This window comes from Fomitiporia mediterranea (genome assembly GCF_000271605.1).
Source record: "Fomitiporia mediterranea MF3/22 unplaced genomic scaffold FOMMEscaffold_13, whole genome shotgun sequence".
Classification (NCBI taxonomy): domain Eukaryota; kingdom Fungi; phylum Basidiomycota; class Agaricomycetes; order Hymenochaetales; family Hymenochaetaceae; genus Fomitiporia; species Fomitiporia mediterranea.
In genome coordinates, this window is record NW_006760398.1 from 1,204,452 (window position 1) to 1,223,353 (window position 18,902).

The 18,902-nt window shown below is 45.3% G+C and overlaps 6 protein-coding genes across 6 annotated transcripts; 4 read left to right on the top strand and 2 right to left on the bottom strand.

The window, feature by feature from the left end:
• Nucleotides 1-536: 536 nt before the first annotated feature.
• Nucleotides 537-1,361, bottom strand: FOMMEDRAFT_23155 (uncharacterized protein). Its single transcript, XM_007270306.1, has 4 exons — nt 1,133-1,361; nt 973-1,067; nt 787-915; nt 537-721 (listed from the first exon to the last, which is right to left on the bottom strand). Exons 2-4 carry the CDS (start codon nt 999-1,001, stop codon nt 658-660), a joined length of 222 nt encoding a protein of 73 aa, XP_007270368.1. The 5' UTR covers nt 1,002-1,067; nt 1,133-1,361; the 3' UTR covers nt 537-657.
• Nucleotides 1,362-3,319: 1,958 nt separating this feature from the next.
• Nucleotides 3,320-5,580, top strand: FOMMEDRAFT_128335 (uncharacterized protein). Its single transcript, XM_007270512.1, has 8 exons — nt 3,320-3,463; nt 3,517-3,576; nt 3,637-3,971; nt 4,029-4,145; nt 4,215-4,367; nt 4,424-4,691; nt 4,743-4,887; nt 4,947-5,580. The coding sequence occupies exons 1-8, from the start codon at nt 3,360-3,362 to the stop codon at nt 5,268-5,270; spliced, it is 1,506 nt and encodes a 501-aa protein (XP_007270574.1). The 5' UTR covers nt 3,320-3,359; the 3' UTR covers nt 5,271-5,580.
• A 168-nt stretch (nt 5,581-5,748) lies between these two features.
• Nucleotides 5,749-8,246, top strand: FOMMEDRAFT_142854 (uncharacterized protein). The gene is made up of 14 exons (XM_007270513.1): nt 5,749-6,368; nt 6,420-6,499; nt 6,555-6,615; nt 6,667-6,800; nt 6,858-6,908; nt 6,968-7,004; nt 7,067-7,195; nt 7,253-7,368; nt 7,425-7,493; nt 7,558-7,576; nt 7,632-7,677; nt 7,732-7,807; nt 7,864-7,884; nt 7,946-8,246. The coding sequence occupies exons 1-14, from the start codon at nt 6,203-6,205 to the stop codon at nt 7,976-7,978; spliced, it is 1,038 nt and encodes a 345-aa protein (XP_007270575.1). The 5' UTR covers nt 5,749-6,202; the 3' UTR covers nt 7,979-8,246.
• Nucleotides 8,247-8,618: 372 nt separating this feature from the next.
• FOMMEDRAFT_148789 (peptidase C14) lies at nt 8,619-10,913 on the top strand (the record flags this gene model as incomplete). Its single annotated transcript, XM_007270514.1, has 15 exons — nt 8,619-8,772; nt 8,832-8,911; nt 8,969-9,029; nt 9,084-9,146; nt 9,203-9,279; nt 9,334-9,384; nt 9,450-9,486; nt 9,545-9,784; nt 9,857-10,008; nt 10,052-10,120; nt 10,180-10,198; nt 10,260-10,305; nt 10,358-10,442; nt 10,518-10,538; nt 10,596-10,913. 15 exons carry the CDS (start codon nt 8,619-8,621, stop codon nt 10,626-10,628), a joined length of 1,188 nt encoding a protein of 395 aa, XP_007270576.1. The 3' UTR covers nt 10,629-10,913.
• Nucleotides 10,914-11,255: 342 nt separating this feature from the next.
• Nucleotides 11,256-13,476, top strand: FOMMEDRAFT_160877 (peptidase C14; the record flags this gene model as incomplete). Its single annotated transcript, XM_007270515.1, has 15 exons — nt 11,256-11,409; nt 11,466-11,545; nt 11,603-11,667; nt 11,697-11,779; nt 11,836-11,912; nt 11,968-12,018; nt 12,100-12,136; nt 12,220-12,678; nt 12,747-12,877; nt 12,936-13,004; nt 13,057-13,075; nt 13,129-13,174; nt 13,228-13,309; nt 13,365-13,385; nt 13,444-13,476. The coding sequence occupies 15 exons, from the start codon at nt 11,256-11,258 to the stop codon at nt 13,474-13,476; spliced, it is 1,407 nt and encodes a 468-aa protein (XP_007270577.1).
• A 1,403-nt stretch (nt 13,477-14,879) lies between these two features.
• Nucleotides 14,880-18,743, bottom strand: FOMMEDRAFT_128338 (spindle pole body interacting protein). Its single transcript, XM_007270516.1, has 10 exons — nt 18,531-18,743; nt 18,122-18,412; nt 18,001-18,061; nt 17,086-17,928; nt 16,701-16,999; nt 16,271-16,619; nt 15,900-16,190; nt 15,640-15,798; nt 15,426-15,548; nt 14,880-15,366 (listed from the first exon to the last, which is right to left on the bottom strand). Exons 1-10 carry the CDS (start codon nt 18,644-18,646, stop codon nt 15,019-15,021), a joined length of 2,880 nt encoding a protein of 959 aa, XP_007270578.1. The 5' UTR covers nt 18,647-18,743; the 3' UTR covers nt 14,880-15,018.
• Between the last annotated feature and the right edge of the window lie 159 nt (nt 18,744-18,902).

The window sequence follows — 18,902 nt, forward strand, 5'->3', positions numbered from 1 at the left end:
TGATGGCTCTAATTCTTATGTAAAGAGGATCTAGACGATGAGGCACCTACCTAGCTTCCTTAACCGTCGCATGAATTTGAAGCAAGTAACATCAAGAAGATGATCTAACAATTGGAAATCAGTATCTGGATCTATGCGTTGAACAGCAGTGTCAGATGTTGACATTAGACGCCCACAAGCAGTACGCGCGCTGCATGCTGCATGCCCTCGAGAAGCACATTTTCTGCCGAGTTTGGATCAAAATAAAATTCACCTCTATTCATTTAGTCTCAAGCTGTGGGAGAATGAGAAGGCAACACAATATCAAATTACTCCGTGGTACTATCGAACGAGAAAGAGCTAGAAAGTATAGACGCTGAATGCAGTGATAGAATTAAAAAGCAGTGTCGATCGGGTACAAGAATGTATGTAAGGAAGGAATGGGCGGCGTAATTTAGCGCGGACCCTACTTCTTACTTCTGTCAGGAACTTTAAGGATAGTGACGCTCGCGCTCGTCTTAGAGTCGGACGGACAGTTCGGTCTTCCTTGTGGTGGCGGCGGCGGTGGCTTCGTTGAAGAGCCTTGCTTCGTACCCGTCGTGTAACCGGCTCTTCCTTTTGGCCTAAATTGAATAGTGGCCAGTGCAGGACTACTGCAAGGAAATTTTCAGTAGGAGATTAGAAGAACTCAAAAGAACTCAGCATTTGGGAGCTTTTGGCATGAGTAGGTGGAGCCTCTCCACTATAGTCAGCCGGAGATCGTGGATTTCAGAATACAAACACACGGGGAATAGAAATGGCTATTACCCTAAGGAGCTAGAAGTGGTCTCCCTCGAGACGGATTTGTTTGGATCCTCGCCATCAAAGCCGGCTGCCATGTCGGTTGTACTCTCCAAAATACTCTCTTTATCGGTGGCAGTATGCTCTATAGGAACGCTGACGGGTTATCGTTTCACATGGTGCTATAATAGATACATTTTGAAAGTAACCCACTGCACGTCAAACACGCTATGCTCAGCCATGTTGGATAGTCAAGAGCTTTAGATGCGAATTGGTCGGCCTATTGAAATGTGTCCAAGTGATGGGAACTACTTGGTAAAGCGTCAGCTGCCCCTTTTTATATTATAAGAGTAAGATAAATCCGTCAACCAACGTGTTCCAGCGTCTTGTAAGCTTCAGTACACATAAACATCAATCATCTTCTTCAGTTCCAGCCTCCACGCGACTTGTATGCAGGTATTGACCATGTTTTGAGATGAATCCTTAGGTAAACTTGTCAACAAGTAATAATTGGCAGACCTCGCACAGATGCTTGTCCGATTGCACACAGGATTGTCGTTCAATCAGAATTTGTCCTATGATGAGCAACAGCATTAGTTGCTACCTCCTCTCCGGTTCTGACCGCAGGTAAGCGGATTCGAACTAAGCAGTGTTGATACAAGAATAATCGACCTTGCACAGACCTACAACTTTAGTTGACTAGAGGGTGGTGACGTGATTACATGCTACAGTATATTATGCAATCAACTGTGGAGCAGTCAGAAGATAGGCCTTTAATAATGATGCATTTTTCAGTCGACTATGTTGTAATGAAAGCATAGAATACTCACCTATGCCGGGATATACATGCGGATAGGTAACACAGGTCTGCAGTCACTGACAACAGAAGATTGGATACCGTTGGTCATCTGGCAAAAATAGAAACGTTAATCACTTGTTCTGGAACGTGGTTGTTGAGAAACTGTACAGCAGTCAAACCTTGTGGAGACCAGGATCATCATCAAGGATGTATTTGTGTGCTAGCGTCATCAAGCAGTGCTGTTCAATAGAAACATCCCAACCAAGAACTTGGCAAGAAGTGTACAGGGATAGAAATGGAATTTGTTCGGTACTCAAAACCTCATACAATTCCACCAGTCGGTTCGCAGCCATCGATCGAGTGCACAGTTGATCTTGGCCATTTGTAGTTCAGGCATCATCAGTGCAGTGTTAGGCCTTCTTGCCAGAGTCTTTTATACTCGGCCTCTGATCTTCACATGCAGAGCACGTGTGAACGATTATCTTCGTGTGTGACAGTGTGACAAATGACTGGTGCCTGTGAATACCTATATTCGGCGCTATATTTTCGAGTTCTACATAGGATTCTCTGATGAAAGTGAGGCGCCTTCCTCAACCCTAAAGACATGAGTGAGAAGCTAATAAGTGCCCTAGATTAATGATATAAATAGGAAGATGCGTGAAATTCGGAAATGTGACAAGATCCAAGGCAAAACGTAGTTATTTCTTATCTAATCAGAAGTGTCGGAATATAGGAACGCACATGGCAGTGTATCGTGTACAAATACTATAGAGCATTGCCTTCCTTTAAGGCAATTCCCGAAAAATGTAAATGCCGTGAGGCAGCGCAATGCAAAACAAGAACCGGTCGGTACAAATTTTGAGAATGGTAGCGAGACTGTCCTTCTATGAATTAGGGGCAGAGCACATTACCGCTGAGATGAAGGCTCTTGCCTGACCTATAACTATTTCAACAGCATTTGACTAAGCTATGGTTTTTACGTCGGCATGGTTTTACAAGCGATCCGCAAAGGCGACAACGCACCCCGTGAATGCAGTGCTTTTGAGTGCCATATGTATTATGAACTGGTCGGAGCCCGTCTTCCGAGCAATATTAATGTTAAGGAGCACACTTTCTGACTCTGACGGATCTGTGCCCTAGGCCAAGGCAAGGGTCATTACGGCTCGGCGCAACTGGCATTCCGCAGCAAATTTGACAAATTTGAATGAGACTAACCAGCACCTAATGACCTTGTGTTCCCTCATCGATTATTACCTTTCCCACTGATAGAGCTAAATATGTGACTTTAGGCCAAGTCGGAATGAGGACGCCTCAAGCAATCGCCATGGCTATTCTATCTAGTTCTGGAAAAATGAATACAGGAAGTGAGTGAACAGTGGCAGGGGCCAATGCTGTGCGTGCGGGAGCCAGGCGGGGCGTTAATCTCCATGGTTGCACAGAAGACAGCGGAAGATAGTGGAACAGGAATCGCTAAATTAGGCAATCACCAAAGGCGGTTGTCTTTTTGTGTAACTTGCAGGCTACAGTATGAACAAGTCTCCTTGGTGCTAGAGCTCTTATTCTGCTTATAAGCCACTTTTCTGAAGGCCACTGCACGGGCTGAACCAGCGTATGTTCTTTTTCGCTTAAAAATGACAGGTCGTAACTCAGTACCGATTTAGAGGCAGTGTGCACTGTGCACTGCTTTTTTTACTTTTATGGGTCGTCCGTCTTTTATAAGGGCTCAACTCTCAACTCAGCGGAAGTACAACCACATCAACCTGCTCCCACAGCACTTGCTTCCCTCTGCTGGACTCTTGAAATGGACTACTCGCTTAAACGTGTTTTGGAAGCCAACCCTGTTGACTTTGCCGGTTTACGTCCAATCACACCGGCCCACTCGGTTCGTTACTCAAAACCTGGAGGGTTCGTTTTCAGCAAATCCTTCCTGACTTTTGTGACTGAATTGTCATCGACAGAGTCCTACCATCTTGCAAGAGCATTCCTGCGGGATGTTTCTCACGCCAGGGAGAGCTAGAGTGAGAATCATTGGGGAAAATATCCATCATGCGTGTTCACCGACGCTGCTTGATTTTTAGGCCTAGCTACCTCTCACTTGGTTGGTCGAGCCACATTCAGGCAGAGGGACAGCTGTATTTCTATCATAGCCAGTTGCGTTTTGTCACTGAGACAAACATTTACGACGCGGAGAAGTTGAAGCGCCTTTCGCACTGGATGGCTGCGGCGGGTAAACTCGCTGAGGCGCAGGACTTCATGATTACGAACTCCATTGAAGTTATGCTCCAACTTGACGATAATGACGACTCTTGTGGATATTATGTTGTGGACCATGACAATAGGACTGTTTTCTGGCTTCAGGATGTATCCTCCGAAGACTTGGACATCCCTGCTTCAGTATCAATGACCCAGCTGCGTAAGTGCCTATTCTCAGCTAAACGTTCGAAATTGTACTGACCTGAAGTCCTTGAAGGCTGGAACTCTAATGAATTTTATTGGACTCATGTTGAGTACTTCTCTGCACATCTTCCGGGTATCCGGATGTCCTGTGCGCGCGAATTGTTCAGTATTTTGACTCATGCCAGGGCAGGTAAGCGCCTCACTCTCGGACCCCTTCCATAGCCTTCCGCAGTTGTTTACTCATCCGTTTCATTCATAGATCATCTGACTTCTACGGTTGGAACATTCCCGTACGGTGCAGAACAGTGCAAGGAGTTTATGGACTTGCTCCGAGATCATGTCTCAGGCTCAAGTGAGGTCCTTGCGGATCGGTATATTATCTGCGTAGTTGCTCGTTTATGGGGACAAGTTGGTGAGTCTTCCATTACAAGTTTTTTCTTATAGCTGTGCTGAAGTTTCATATGTCAGCTCGACACAGGTTTCTGAATTTTTACGGCGAGGAGAACGCACGTCTCTCTCGGGACCAGCGTGTTGTGAACAATGCTCCCAAAGATCTGCCGTTCTTGTTCAAGATGTTCTCTAGAACCGTGCTCTTCAATATCCCGGAAAAATACTCAAGCGAACTTGACGGGCTGTGGGTAGACAATCTTGTCTACGCAGAACCCTGGAAAGTTTTTGTAAAACGGGTGACTGAGGATTGGAAAGAGACAGCAGTCTGGACTACGGCATTGACATCGTGAGTAGGATCAGTTCCTTTTCGTATGCATCGGTTAATTGTGCCTTGAAGTATGCATGCAATGATCTACTTTGGTGCACTTGGGTCTTCGACAGTTAGCATCGCTGCAATAGCGCTCTCAATATTAGGATTCATAATTAGTATGGCGCTCAGCATTTATCATCAGATGTCCTTAAATTATGAGACTCTGGAAGCAGTTAGTTTTAATCGATTTGTAGAGGCGTTTTTCATATTGATGTTCTTTTTCTCTCATAGGCTTCATTCTTAGACAGGACGTGCCATTCCGTATTTGGATTCGCTCCGCTTTCGTGGATGTACAGCATTCCCAAAGCAGTCCTGTTCTGGTCTTCCGGCCTTATAATTCTGCAAGGTGGCTTTGCTCTGTTCAAAGCAGTTCCCATCTTGAATCATTTTGTTGCTGGCGGCCTTGTTGGCTTGATTGTTGCCGTCCTGTGCGGCGTTGCATATGCTCTCCATCTCCAGGGTGCCTTGCTGTCTTGTTTTTCTTTTTTTCGGACTTTCGCTCATCGTGATGGAGATTTGGAAAGGAACGACGGTATCATTGGTAACAAGATATAAAAATGGACAATACTCGTTTCACTGGGATCTTCGAATAGGAGCACACCGTTCCTTTCTAAGTCGTCACTTCGATGAGCTAAAGGGAATTGGCCATCTTGGCCTACCATGGACCAATTGTTACCCCACCTCCCGTACGCTTTACTACTTGAAGAAACTCGTCACTGTATTCCCAACTGTATTTCTACGAAGGAAATCAGAGATTCGTATAAGAAAAGATGTGAGGCTTGCGATACCTAATGTATTAATATGCCCATGCTCCACTGTAAAACACTACCTAATAGACAGCAATTTAATACAATTTGTTCCCACTGGCAGTACGGCGCGTGAGTATACGCTTATTCTTCACGAATTAATGGGCGTCTGGCTCTGTCTATGTAAAGATGAGGCAAGTTCCGCACGAGGCCGGCGATCCGGATCGCGTCTAAGCTAGTCAAGTCGACATGATTCGTCCATTCGCCTCATGTGTCCTAGCTAACTGTCGCTCTAACTGCTCCAAAGGTGGCCCATTTCAACTTCTAGCGTTGGGAAGCCCGAGTTTTTGCTCGGAAGACTGGGCAATTATTAGCTATAGGGGAGTACAACGTCTTCGAATGACCGGAAAAGCTGTGCCGCCGACCGTTCGTTGCATTGAGATCACGTTTTGAATGTTGTACTAGCACGGCGTCAATCACGGACCTGTTTTGATGGGCGGTGCGCTCGCGCATCGCGCATCGGTCAGACAAGGATGACACTGCTTTATCAAGATCCATCCAATCCAGACGCAGGAATGCGAACGGAAGCCGACTGGTGTGCATTTTGAGTTTCTTTGCAAGAGGGATAAAGCTAGGGTGAACGTTGTTGACCTTTGGGTGTCAAGCTTGCCTCAACTCTGCGGCCTTCACACCTCCGCTCTTGCATCGTATTACTTTCAGCTAGTCTATTCGTTTACGAGGATGCCAGGACTTGACAAGGATGGCCCAGAGATGCACGCCGTCGCGCGAAAGGCGTTATCTATTGGCATCACCTACAAGGATGCCGTGCAGTATTCCGGGAGAGACGCACCCCCCGAACTCGTCGCCTCTCATGGCGATCCAGAGAAGGTAAAACAGATGTTGACCCGTAAGTATACCACACCCCTTGTAGTTCCTTGAAAAGCTCATTCCTTTGCAGAATTTTATGGGTATAAGGAAGAAGATATCGTCATTATGAAGGATGATGGGAAGCATACACTGCCGACTCGGGAAAACATCGTACGTCTTTAATCGAGAAGTGGGACCTTGTAGCTGATGTGAAGTTTTCATGCAGTTGACAGCAATTGATGAGCTTGTCAAGGATGCTAAAGCTGGTGATCGCTTCGTGTTTCACTGTAAGTCAACTAGATTGACAACACGCCAGACCTTGCCTGACGTGCTTCTAGTCTCTGGACATGGTGCCCAGATACCTGATGAGAATGGAGACGAGGAAGATGGAATGGACGAAGTCATCTGGCCGGTCGACGTTATATATGATGATAAGGAAGGAACTGGCATAGACAGGTATATCGTCGATGACGTGCGTGCTTCCTTCGCTGTCATACTTTCCGGAAACCTATTGAGTTTTTTTTTACAGGAACTGAAAGAGAGACTAGTGGATAGACTTCCAGTCGGGACATACCTCACTGTATGCTTATGCTTCTTCGTTCCTGTCCGTCTGCGGGAATTGATTGTCCACTTCGACAGGTGATCCTCGACAGTTGTCACTCTGGTTCTGGTATCGGTAAGTGCTTGTGAAATGAGTTTCTGTATGTCCAATCTCGTCTGACATTAATTCTCGTATAGATTTGCCACATTCACGCCCAGAAAGCGAGGACGAGGAGACGTTACACAAGATATGGTCCCCTATCACTCCGAAGGCCAAGTCCAGGCCACCTTTCGCACCAGCTACAACGAGAGGTTCGTTCCAGCTAAGTTAGTATCCACTGTTGCCGATTCGACTCTTTGAATCGGCGCTTACAAAGCGAACAGAGCTCCCACATATGATGCAAGACGGTGAAATAGTGAAAGAGTTGAAAACTCTCGAGGAGTGTGTCGTGGAGGGATTTGAAGAAGTTAAAGCGAAAGTTCGTAGCGAGAAACATGTTGTAAGTACACTCAATTCTGCAGCAGATTCAGGACTTATCCTCTTTCCAACTCGAAGACATCCTGGGCTGCATGCGTCGACGACACGCTTGAGCTTGAGAGTCCGGATGGAGGCATGCTTACTATGGTACGTTCTGTCTGTTGACTGTATGAATTCATTTTAAAATAACTAACTGTCATACGTTCATCAGGCCTTCTGGAACGTATTACGTGCGTAGACTTCAAAATTCCTAAGTACTACATGACGGGCTAACTTGAGAAACAGGCAAAAACCGAAAGTTGACGCATGAGGAGCTCTTTAAAGCAATCTCGTAAGCATATATGGTGCGGTGTATGATTTGATTTTCACTAATGTGAATTCATAGCGAGCACCTGGTGAAAACAGTCAGACCGGGCAAGAAGCAAGTGTTAGAAATGGGTTTGGGATGCCCTAAACCGGTGGTGAGTGTCAATCCTGTTTGTCCACGTTGTTGTGCATCTGATCCAGGAATACATAGCTTGCCAGCCTTCAGAAACTTGTAAGCGCCTTTTTGGACATGAACTTGATTATAATACTCAATGATGCTCCGCTTTGACTAGGACGTTGTCTACCCGATTCCATTCAGTTTCTGAGCTATGCGCACTGCAGCCTAGTCAAATTAATTCTTCTTTACTGGTATTCGTTGGCATATTAGTCCGGGTCTTTTTTTATGCTTGATGGTTCTTTGCATAGCTATAAGCCAATGGAAAAAACGGTACACCGCATGGGCCGTGCTTCATTGCACTCTGGTTCCTTCTTTCTCCCTTCACCATGGCACACAATTTAATCGGCAGGTTCACTTCTTGATGCATATATAATTTCAGCTTGCTCTCGTGGCACAATTCATATGATGTATAATGGCTAGATCTGTATATTATCAATTACGTCTTGATAGCTACTTCAAAACATGTTTCATCTTTGTGTGAAGGCGGCTTGATAGACGCGTATGGAGTAAACCTGTGGAAACTTCTTTAGGCAATCACGGTACATAGGTTCGTACGGATCTTCGTGTTGCGATGTCGCCGCTCGTCATCATCCGACTCTCAAGCACCATCACCAAGTATGTACTGAAGACTACCATAACGGTTACTGCCATATTGCCTCGGGACACAGCAAAGCGTGATCAGGATCAGAGAGACCAAGTTTATATAAAGATACAATGCTTTATGCGCTTGTTCAGCAGCTTCACCTGGACCTGACTCTCAGCATATCCCTCTGCTCAATTAGTTAAACATGGCTCCCACCCTTTCCGTTATCTCGAAGAAAAAGGCACTTCTTGTTGCCGTCAGATATCAAGAATTGCACGACAAACATCCCAAGGAGAAACCAGAGTTCATGTTGCCTGGTACACATTACGATCCCCCAAGGGTTAAAAAATTGCTCACTGGTAAGTAATCACTAACTCTCTCAGAAAATTCCAAGCTTAAGAGTTTCACTGTTCGACAGATAGATACGGATATGCCGAAAGAGATATTGTTATTCTCATGGACGACAATAAGCACACACGCCCGACGAAAGAAGCAATGGTTTGTTCGTGAAAGCATATAGCGGATTTGTAATTACGAGACTTGCTTTTGGTAAAGGAAAAAGAAATGAAGGATCTAGTAAAAGATGCTCAGCCCGGAGACCACTTCGTTTTTTCCTGTAAGTACACTTCCAAAATACGGCGACTTTCTAATTGGACACTTTTCATGATAGTTTCCGGACACGGTTCTCAAATCGAGAATCTCGATGGCACAGAAGAAGACGGATACGACGAAGGTAATCTGCCTCTATTCCAGTATATGCTATCAAGTCTTTATCACATTTCATTTCAGTCATCTGGCCTGTCGATGTGGAATATGACCCTGCCAAGCCCGACTATGAGAAGGCAACTAACTATATCATGGACGATGTTTGTTTCATTCAAACTTTCTATTCAACTCGCTCCTTACTTATTATTACAAAGACATTAAAAGAAATATTGGTGGACAAACTGCCACCAAATGCCCACCTCACTGTACGTTTTCTGTGGCACTTTCTTATGTGTCTACTTTTGTATACCTACTTATTATTGATGTGCAGGTCCTGCTGGATTGCTGCCATTCAGGGACTGGAGTCGGTGAGTTCGGGTAAATATTTACTCCTGAGTTTTGCCTCACTATTTGTAACAAATATAGATTTACCCCATAGTCACTCAATTAATAGCTTTGATCATATGTGGGTATCGCCTACTGTGTCACCTGTCTCTTCACCAGTCACACAATCTCCCTACGGATTGCCTGTGTCGGGCATAATAAAGACAAACCTTCAACGTGCAATGAGGCAGGACTCCTTCCCAAATATTTCGCGATCTTCCACTATGGAAAGCACTGGTGGAGAATCGAAGAGGAATATGAAGGGGATGGCACGAAACATGCGTGAGTTCTGCTTATTGTCGTCTCATTATTCTAGTTAAAATAAACAATTTCACTGCATATAATATATATTAGGGATGCCCTATAGGATTCGTGGTCCTGACATCAAAGAAAAAGCAAATGGTGAAAGCATTTTGCAGGATGGAGTACTAAATAAAAATATCGACAAACGTGCTTTACCTGAACAGGACCCGACAAAACTTGCTCATGCCGTATACAGTTTTCTGGTTGCTTTTGCACATTACACACAGGACTGACAATCATACCTAGATATCTTGGTCTGCATGCTTAGATGGTGAGATTGGCCTTGATAGCTCTACTGGCGGCATCCTCACAAAAGTAGGTATATCTATGCTGACATCATGTTTATGAATTATTTTCTGACATATTTATCATAGATTTTTGTTGCCTTGCTTGGTTTGTGACTTACACTTAAACAGAAAGGAATACAGTACTGATAAAGCACACAAAATGACAGAAGAGAACAGTGACCGGACCCACAAGGACATGCTTGAAGCATTGACGTTTGTGTTTTCTTACTACCGTCCATCTGTCTAATACTTATCTTTGTTCTAGGCGAGAATTATTCCAGAAAGCAAAAGATGCAAAACGCTGGCTCAGAGAAAATGGATACGGAGAGATTCCTCAGCCTAAGCCGAGTGTAAGTATTTTTTGTATTACATTTTGTTCCTTGCTCAGCAATTTATTTACCTTGCCTTGTAATATGTGGAGACAGCTTGGAAGTCTTCGGCCTCTGGTAAGTTCAAACATGTATATTACAATGTCTTTCTCGATTCTCAGATAACGAGTCCAGGACGAGATTCTCGACGAGCCGTTTACCTTCTGAATACCTTCCTCCCTTCATCGGTTATTCATTGGCATATTAGTCCGGTTCTTCTCTTGTTCGCGGTGGTTCTATGAATAGCTGGAAGGCGACGGGTAAGGCACGACACCGCATTAACTATGCCGCGTTGTACTCGTTTTCTTCTTTCTCTTTTCACTATGGCACACTATTTAATTGGCATAGGTTCATTTCTTGACGTATATATAAATTTAGCATGTTCTCGTGGCAAAATTCATATCTTGATGTATAATCACTAGATTCGTATATTATCAATTACGTTTTGATGGCCATTACAAAGCACGTTTCACTTTTCGCGTACAGAAAAGTGATAGACGCGCGAATATGCAGTGGTGAAGTGGAACCTTCTTTCGTGTTGGGAATAGGCAATAGCCATGCGCATCTTTGTGTCTGATGTCGCCGCTCGTCATCATCCGACACCTAAGCATCACCTAGCATGCATGGAGGACATGGCTATGAATTTGTATCGCCTCGATGTGTCCTAGGACATAGCAACGTGAATTGTATATAAGTTGTCGATGCTCCTCCTGGACCTACTCATCAGCGTATCTCTCCGGTCAACTATCACCTGGACCTGGACATCAACATATCCCTCTACTCAATTAGTCAAACATGGCTCCCATCATTTCCGTTATCCCGAGAAAAAAGGCACTTCTTGTCGCTGTCAGGTACCAAGAGTTACACGACAATCATCCCGACGAGAATCCACCGTTCCTCTTACCCGGTACTAAACACGACCCTCCGAGGATTAGAAGATTGCTCATTGGTGAGCAAATTCTAACCCGCTAAAAATTTAAGCTCAAGCGTGTCATTGTTTGCCAGATAGGTACGGGTATGCCGAAAAAGACATCGTAATTCTTATGGATGACGATAAACACGTGCGACCAACGAACGACACAATGGTTCGTTCATGAATGTACCCAGCAAATTGCACTTACGATTATTGTTTTCTTTTCCAGATAAAAGCAATGAAGGCACTTGTCCAAGATGCTCAGCCTGGAGACCATTTCGTCTTTTCCTGCAAGTACTCGTCTATATGACTATGAACCCCAGTTTGACACCTTCCTTGACAGTTTCGGGACATGGCTCGCAAATTGTGAATGAAGACGGCACGGAAGAAGATGGGTTCGATGAAGGTACTCAGCTTCTATTCCGTCTCCAAAGCTTTCAGCTTTATCATTCATATATGCAGTGTTTTGGCCTGTCGACGTGCAATATGACCCCAGTAAGAGCGACACTGAGAGGGCAACCAACTACATCATGGATGATGTTCGTTTCACTCAGCCATTTTTACTCCCTCACCCGATTCTGACTAGCTGCAAAGGACTTAAAAAGGATCTTGGTTGACGATTTGCCGCCAAAAGCTCATCTCACGGTTCGTTTTCTACTGTCACAGTATATAGTGACTTTTTCTGTTCTTCTCTTCTGATGAATCTCTTCCGATCTCATTGTATAGGTCTTACTGGATTGCTGTCATTCAGGAACTGGAGCCGGTAGGCCTGATTATTCATTTCTCCTTGAGATGCCAATCTAATTATTGCACTCCTTATCATATTGTTTGCGGAACATATCGCAGACTTACCCTTTCACCAAGCCGACAATAGTCTTGACAGCCAGTGGTCACCAAGTACCTCTCTGGTCTCTTCACCCGTCAATTTAGATTCGCCTGAATTTCCTCGCCAGTTAGCAGGAGGCGAGGCGAGAACAAACCAGGAACGGACCACATCACTTGACGCTGTACTCAGTGTCTCTCCACCTAATAATTTAGGTTCATCTGAACTTCCGCATCGGTTATTAGGCAGCGAGACGAAAACAAACCTGGAACGAACCGTATCACTTGACGCTGTACTCAGTGTCTCTTCACCTGTCGACTTAGGCCCGTCTGGGCTCCCTCGTCGGTTATTAGGAAACGGGGCAAAAACAAACCCGGAACGAACGACATCCTTAAACGTTATACTTAGCGAGTCACGTTCTTCTACAGTGGACTCAAAATCATCAATGTTAAAGAGGAATCCAAAACGAACAGGGAGCATGAGTAGGCTATCTCATTTTCTAACAGAGTACATCTGTGTTAAGTGTCCATTACGTTCTGTTGATGTGCAGAGATGCCATATATGGCTCGTGGTGGTCTTATTTCGGTCATGCCTAATGGAGCGACTGTCGCTCAGACTGAAGAAGTATCTGTTGATACAAAGGTCGTATCTGAGAAAAAGGTCGAGGACCTTGCACATGTAGTATGGAACGCACATCATTGTAATTTGAGAATATCTAATGAGGCTTGATAATTAATAGACGTCCTGGTCTGCATGCTCGGATGACCAACTGGGTCTTGATAGCAACAATGGGGGCATTCTGACGGATGTAAGTCCCAGTCCGCTCTTGTAGATGATGTATCTAATGATATTTATTTCAGACATTTGTGCAGTTACTTTGTAAGCCTTTGAGAATCGAGGATAGAGAGAGAAACCAATGACTCCACATTCAGGTGATGGACATCCCTGGACAAACAGGGAGATGTTAAAGGAACTCAAGTGTGTTGTTTAGTTTGTGTTCTCAACCTGATGTTCTGAAATCACTGCTGCAGCAAAAGGGTATTTGATCTGGCTTATGAAGCAAAGCCCGAGTTCAAAAAGAGAAAGTGGGCACTCCCACAGCCAAAGCCATGTGTACGTACCCTAAACCGTTTTCTGTATGAATTTGTCTCACAATATCTGGAAATAGCTTGGAAGCCTTCGGCCCCTGGTAAGTTCAGACGTGCATATACACAATATCTTCGTCAATACTCAGACTGTGACCCCAGGACGAGATTCTTGACGAGCCGTTTACGTTCTAAATTATTTCTTCAGATAGTTTACTTCGATCCATTAGTCCATATCTTGCCATATTCCCGTTGGACGCACTAGATGTATGAACACAGGACCCTCATTTAATCCATGAATAATTTTTTTAGCACGAAACACGACATGCCACACTATTCCATACTATTACAAAAACCTATCAACGGCTCCCTGTACTAGAGACCCTGTCTGACACCACGTATGGACCAGACATGAACTCGCATTGCATATTCATATACATGTTTACCTCTTTAAATATTAAGAACGGAAAATTGTGACAACTGACCAAGAATTCAACGTCGGAAAATAGAGCATATAGGCAGTATTTTGTTTATATGGATCAGTACAATGCACAGACACTGTAATATAGTACTTGTTTTCTCAAGGTAACAATAAAATACTAAATTACAGGTATCTGCTAGAAATGAAATGATACAGGAAGCGACAAGAATAAGAAACCAAGCCAGTCTATGCAGCTATATGCGTTCATATGAAATATAATTCAAAGCCCAGCAGTTCGTCCATGCTCGCCAGACCCTGACTGTTCTTGCCATCCAGATCCCATGCCAAAAGATTTGGACGGGATTATGATGACGAGAGGACGATCAGGGTCTGGGATGCAGAGAGTAGGTATGTTGTGGCTTTATGTTATAATTTATCTGTCAAAAGAATTGAGAAATAAGAGTGATTTTTTTGGGGCAATGGAAGGAGAATGACAAATGATCAGGTAATTTGTGCAAACACAGAGGAAGGCAAGACTAGTGTAGCAGAGTCGAACACTCAGGTTATTGACGGGACAATGGAGGCAAGCCTCGTACAGGCTGAAAGTCATCCAACAGAGGCATACTGCATTACCAGAAGCCGAGCAATGTGTGATAGACAGTGGGCAAGGGGTAGATGGTGAAGAGAGACAAAGGGAAGGGAAAGGGGAAAGAGAGGTGGTCATGGTACGAAACGAAAGAGCATTGACCCCTTCCAATCCCCGACAGCAAGCTTTTTAAATAAAGTGATCGATGAATGTTCGTTATGTAAGTTTCTTCTATGATGAAACTTACCAGGTGTTTATCCCATCTATCCGTCTATCCATCTTCGTATCTTTCCAACCTTTGTGGTGCGGTGAAGTTTTGAAGAAGGTAAGGTGAGGAAGAACCGCTTTGATATTGGTATTAGTGCTGCAGAGGCGGTAGTTACTTCACTGCTTGTTTTAGGTATTTTGCTTTGGTCCGCCTCATACAGCAAATATATTGCGATACATAGGTCGTATGCGTAATTCAAGTACGAGTCTGAACAGCGGAATAAATGAATTAGGTATAGATAAAGAAAGAATACATACATACACGCATATATACATCCACAAAAAGACAGATATAACGAGATAATTTAAAATTTAATTAAGCACGCGAGTCATAGCTGAAGAGATGAAGAAAGCACAGATCTACTGCACATCATCGCACCATGCCAAAAGACACATGTGAATCGGGTTTGCCTAGCAACGAGACCGACGAACCAAGGAAAATCTCAACCACAGCCTCTTGACCTCAAGCAACCCCACCTAAACTCGACTCACTCCGATTCGTCGGCGTCCACGCAGCCAAGTTAGGTAACGGAGGCGACAACAACGTATTATGATTCATATGATTCACATGGTTGGTATGGTTGGTATGGTTCGTATTCACGTTATTGTTGGTGTTACTGGTGTGGTGCGAGTTATTAGCGTAGTTGCCGTGGTTGGAATTATGACTGTGATTGTGATTATTCGTATGATTGTGTTGATTGGTGTGCTGTCGTTCGGCGTCACGCAGTATCTTAGTTTCACGGGTGTGTGCTTGCCGGACGAAGGCGTATCGGTGGAAGTGGTTTAGGCCTTGTAGGAATTGGACGCCAATCTAAATAAAATATATCTCTCATGCTACAGAAAGAGTGGATGTGGAAATGAGGGACGTACGGGAAACGCTCGCAGAGTCGTCAACAACTCCACAGTCAAGTTCCGTATCGTCTCCTGTTGATGGAAGAGTCCAAACGTTAACGGGAGGAGTCCACCAAGGTATTGCGGTAGCAACGACAACAGCTGCAATTCAGTAGCAAATTAATCCAGTTAAAAAATGAAACAAACGTTCTCGGAGTTAGAGATGTACATGTACTGGAGTGAGTGAACGTACCTCAACAACCTGATCGTACGTCTGCACGTTCTCAGCTAACGAACGCATGATAAGCTCAACTTCCGTATCACTAATGCTCTTCGCCGTCTTTAACCTCACGATCTGGTGTAAGACGTCAAAGCCTTGTATAGCTCTCGTCTGAAGTGCGTTTTGGAAGTCCTATTTCATTTCCAAACTCAATCAGCATTCGCATTCTCTCACCAAAGACCACCGAAAATAAAGACTAAAAGAAAAGAGAAGAGAAAAGAGAAGAAACGCACCGACAAATAAAACCTATACATCTCCGTCCTCCTCCACCCCTCAATCCTCCTCGCATTCGCCACAAGCTCCCTCCCCACACTCACATCATCCTGAAAAATCATACCCGAGCCCAACTGAACTGTTGGATACGCATACGCGTCAAACGAGACTGTGGGAAACCCGATTTTGGTTGTTCCACCGAGGTACTCTTCTTCGTACCGCGCGACGAGACGGACGAAACGGAGGACGTATTCTGTGAAACGGGCTCGGACGAGGGTTTCGCCGAAGTGGTATTGGATTGCGTTGATGATCTGTGTAATGGCCGTCTTTGCGTTAGTGTCTCTCTCACATTTTTTTTCTACTTGTCGACTGAAGAAAGATGGGAACTCACATCATCCATGAAAATATTATCCGGACTATCCGCCTTCCCCGAATAATCCGCCTTCACACTCGCAATCGGCGCCGCATTCACCTGTGTACTCATACTCATCCTTCCCACCTCTTCCTCACTCCCACCAACACCTCCCATCCCTAATGAAGGCTCACCACGCAAAGTCCCCACACGCGTTATCCCACCCGTACCAGGCGGAGGAGCAGAAGAGGAAGGTAAAGATCCAACAGGCCAATTGATATGAATATCTTTGTGTACGACCATTCGACCTGTAGAGATGTCGCAGAGAAGGTCCCATTCGCCGGCTTGTTCGAAGATGGGGTTGGTTACGCCTGCTATGTAGCCTGGTCTGTAGGGATTTCATGAGATCATTTAGTCAGTTGTTTGTATGCACGATGGATAATTTGAAAAGATAGATTTTGTCACGCACATCTTCTCCCACTCATCCCGATTCGTCAAATTCGCATACGGGAACGCCCTAGCAATGAACCCTCTCAAAACCGCACCACATCCACTCCCTAACGCACACGCAGCCAACACGACACTAGCGACCTGTCCCGCAGGTCTCTGATACCCAAGAAAGATCACACGTTTGTTGGTAATGAGTGCGTTGAAGAGGAGGATGATTGGGTGGGTACGGTCGCCGTTTGTGTGGAGGTGGGGGTGTTGGGGGCCTGAGATGCTTGTGGAGGGGGAGTTGAATGTTTGGATTAGGGAGATGAGGGAGTACTATTCAAACGTAAAAGAAAATTCATTAGCTTAAATCTTAAATTCTAGATGATATGTGTAAGGGTTAAAAGAATGAGAAGACTTACGTCGCCAACTTCCTCCGGGAACGTAGCCAAGGGCATCTTAATCGGCAACGTATGTCCCCGATACACGATCGACGTCGTATAGAAATGCGTATCCTTCGGCGCACGAGCATTCACATCGACAAGTGGGATAGCAGCATACTCATCTCGTCGGGCATGTGAGCTTGTCGAGTTCGAGTCTACCGATCGTCGGCCACGTTGCGTCTGAGTCTGAGTCTGAGTCGGCTGGGGAGTAATCTGACTTTGCGCTCGATCCCGCGAGTGTGAGTCGTTCCCATTGCTGTTATTATTATTGCTGTTGCTGGTAGTGGTGGTGGTGATGTGAAGCCCGTCAAGCGCAAGTACGCCGTCCTCCCCAGCTCCAGCCCACGCTGCACCGCTCGCATACGAGGCAGGTCCGGAACTTTCAGACGCTGCAGCGCTCTTGTGGGATTTCAAACTATCAGCTCGACTCCTGCTCTGACTTTGGCTTTGACTTTGGGTCTTCCCGCCCTCGAAACTCGACCTCGACCCCCCCTCTCCCTGATGCATTACCAACGTATCGCGGTCTCTCTCTCCTCTCTCTCTCTCCCTCTCTCGTTCTCGATGTGCGGCGTGAGTACTCCCTTGTGACGGTCTCTTCGACCCCGCACTCTGACTTTGTGGTTGATTCTGAGAAGGAGGAGGCGAAGCGAACTTCTCCATAAAGATATCCTTCCTCTCCGTAACCCGCATAATAAGTTTCTCATCCCTCGTGAGCGTCGGTGCGCCTGAGATGTCCATCGCGTTTACGGCGTCAAACAGCCGAGCGAGGCATTCTTGGGAAGGGTCGGAGAAGTAGTCGTGGAGGGCCATTAGGAGGACGGGCTACATTCGTTATTGTTCTGAAGTTAGTATTTTGTATGAAAGGGAGGAAAGTGGAGGGAGAGGCGGACTGACCTTGAAGATCTGGATGAACGGATGCCTTGTACATATCGCCATAGCTTTCACCTCCGCACCTCTTCACCCAACACAATTCAAATGAGCACAGCGCAATACGAATAAGCACAGAATCACATACCTCCTCGCAGTAGCATCCAACTTCGTCCTAACAAGGTTCAGCACATACAACAACTCACTCCCTTCCTCTTCCTCCCCATCCCCCTCCTTCCCATCCCCTACCCCTACCCCATCCCCTTCTCCAGCCTGACCGAGAGAGGCAGTCGAATCTCCTTTGATTGAACGAGAAGAAGAAGACTCAAGAGCAAGCACCGGCTCAATCCTATTAAACGGTGTCTGATTAAGGAAGAATATCGTCCAATCTTCAAGTTGTCGGTCTGCACCGTCAGGGAGCATTTGGTGTGCAAGGAGCCTTCAGCCATTGTCATCCAAACCAATCGCACGATTGCATTATCACATTATAATGTCAAACAAATGTGAGTAAATTGAAGAGAAAGGGAGAGTGATAGAGTGAAGGAGAGTGGACGCACCCCTCATCAGTCCCCAAAGGCTGAGGAAACTGGTACGTGAGCTGAGCCCCGCGGTCGATATCGAACTCGGCTAACAGCACGAACGCACAGTGTTCCATGCTCGTTGTCCCGCTCATCGTCGTCTCCGTTCGCCTTCAGATACCCCTCGTCCACTTATCACTTATCACCTTATTCCTTGTTGCTTGTTTGATACTTAAGCAGATTGAGAAGAGAGAGGAGAGGATATGTACAAAAGCAAAGCACACGAGCAGACGGACGCGTCTCCAGCCCGACAATCACTCATTGCTGTTGTATGCACGTGGTTTTGCCTCCGAAATGAAATGAAATACATGTATACAATTTCATAACATTAAAACTTATGTATATGCATGC

What these genes read in the sequence shown, in the direction of transcription:
- FOMMEDRAFT_23155 (XM_007270306.1), bottom strand. Translation starts at nt 1,001, where the DNA reads ATGGCTGAGCATAGCGTGTTTGACGTGCA. An exon ending in CATAGCGTGTTTGACGTGCA is followed by an intron (nt 916 to 972) that starts GTGGGTTACTTT and finishes ATAACCCGTCAG; the next exon opens with CGTTCCTATAGAGCATACTG. An exon ending in ACCACTTCTAGCTCCTTAGG is followed by an intron (nt 722 to 786) that starts GTAATAGCCATT and finishes GGCTGACTATAG; the next exon opens with TGGAGAGGCTCCACCTACTC.
- FOMMEDRAFT_128335 (XM_007270512.1), top strand. Translation starts at nt 3,360, where the DNA reads ATGGACTACTCGCTTAAACGTGTTTTGGAAGCCAACCCTGTTGACTTT. An exon ending in AGTATCAATGACCCAGCTGC is followed by an intron (nt 3,972 to 4,028) that starts GTAAGTGCCTAT and finishes AAGTCCTTGAAG; the next exon opens with GCTGGAACTCTAATGAATTT. An exon ending in TGGACTACGGCATTGACATC is followed by an intron (nt 4,692 to 4,742) that starts GTGAGTAGGATC and finishes TGTGCCTTGAAG; the next exon opens with TATGCATGCAATGATCTACT.
- FOMMEDRAFT_142854 (XM_007270513.1), top strand. Translation starts at nt 6,203, where the DNA reads ATGCCAGGACTTGACAAGGATGGCCCAGAGATGCACGCCGTCGCGCGA. An exon ending in ACAGGTATATCGTCGATGAC is followed by an intron (nt 6,801 to 6,857) that starts GTGCGTGCTTCC and finishes TTTTTTTTACAG; the next exon opens with GAACTGAAAGAGAGACTAGT. An exon ending in GAGCTCTTTAAAGCAATCTC is followed by an intron (nt 7,678 to 7,731) that starts GTAAGCATATAT and finishes GTGAATTCATAG; the next exon opens with CGAGCACCTGGTGAAAACAG.
- FOMMEDRAFT_128338 (XM_007270516.1), bottom strand. Translation starts at nt 18,646, where the DNA reads ATGAGCGGGACAACGAGCATGGAACACTGTGCGTTCGTGCTGTTAGCC. An exon ending in CCTTTGGGGACTGATGAGGG is followed by an intron (nt 18,413 to 18,530) that starts GTGCGTCCACTC and finishes CAATGGCTGAAG; the next exon opens with GCTCCTTGCACACCAAATGC. An exon ending in CGGGATGAGTGGGAGAAGAT is followed by an intron (nt 16,620 to 16,700) that starts GTGCGTGACAAA and finishes AAATCCCTACAG; the next exon opens with ACCAGGCTACATAGCAGGCG.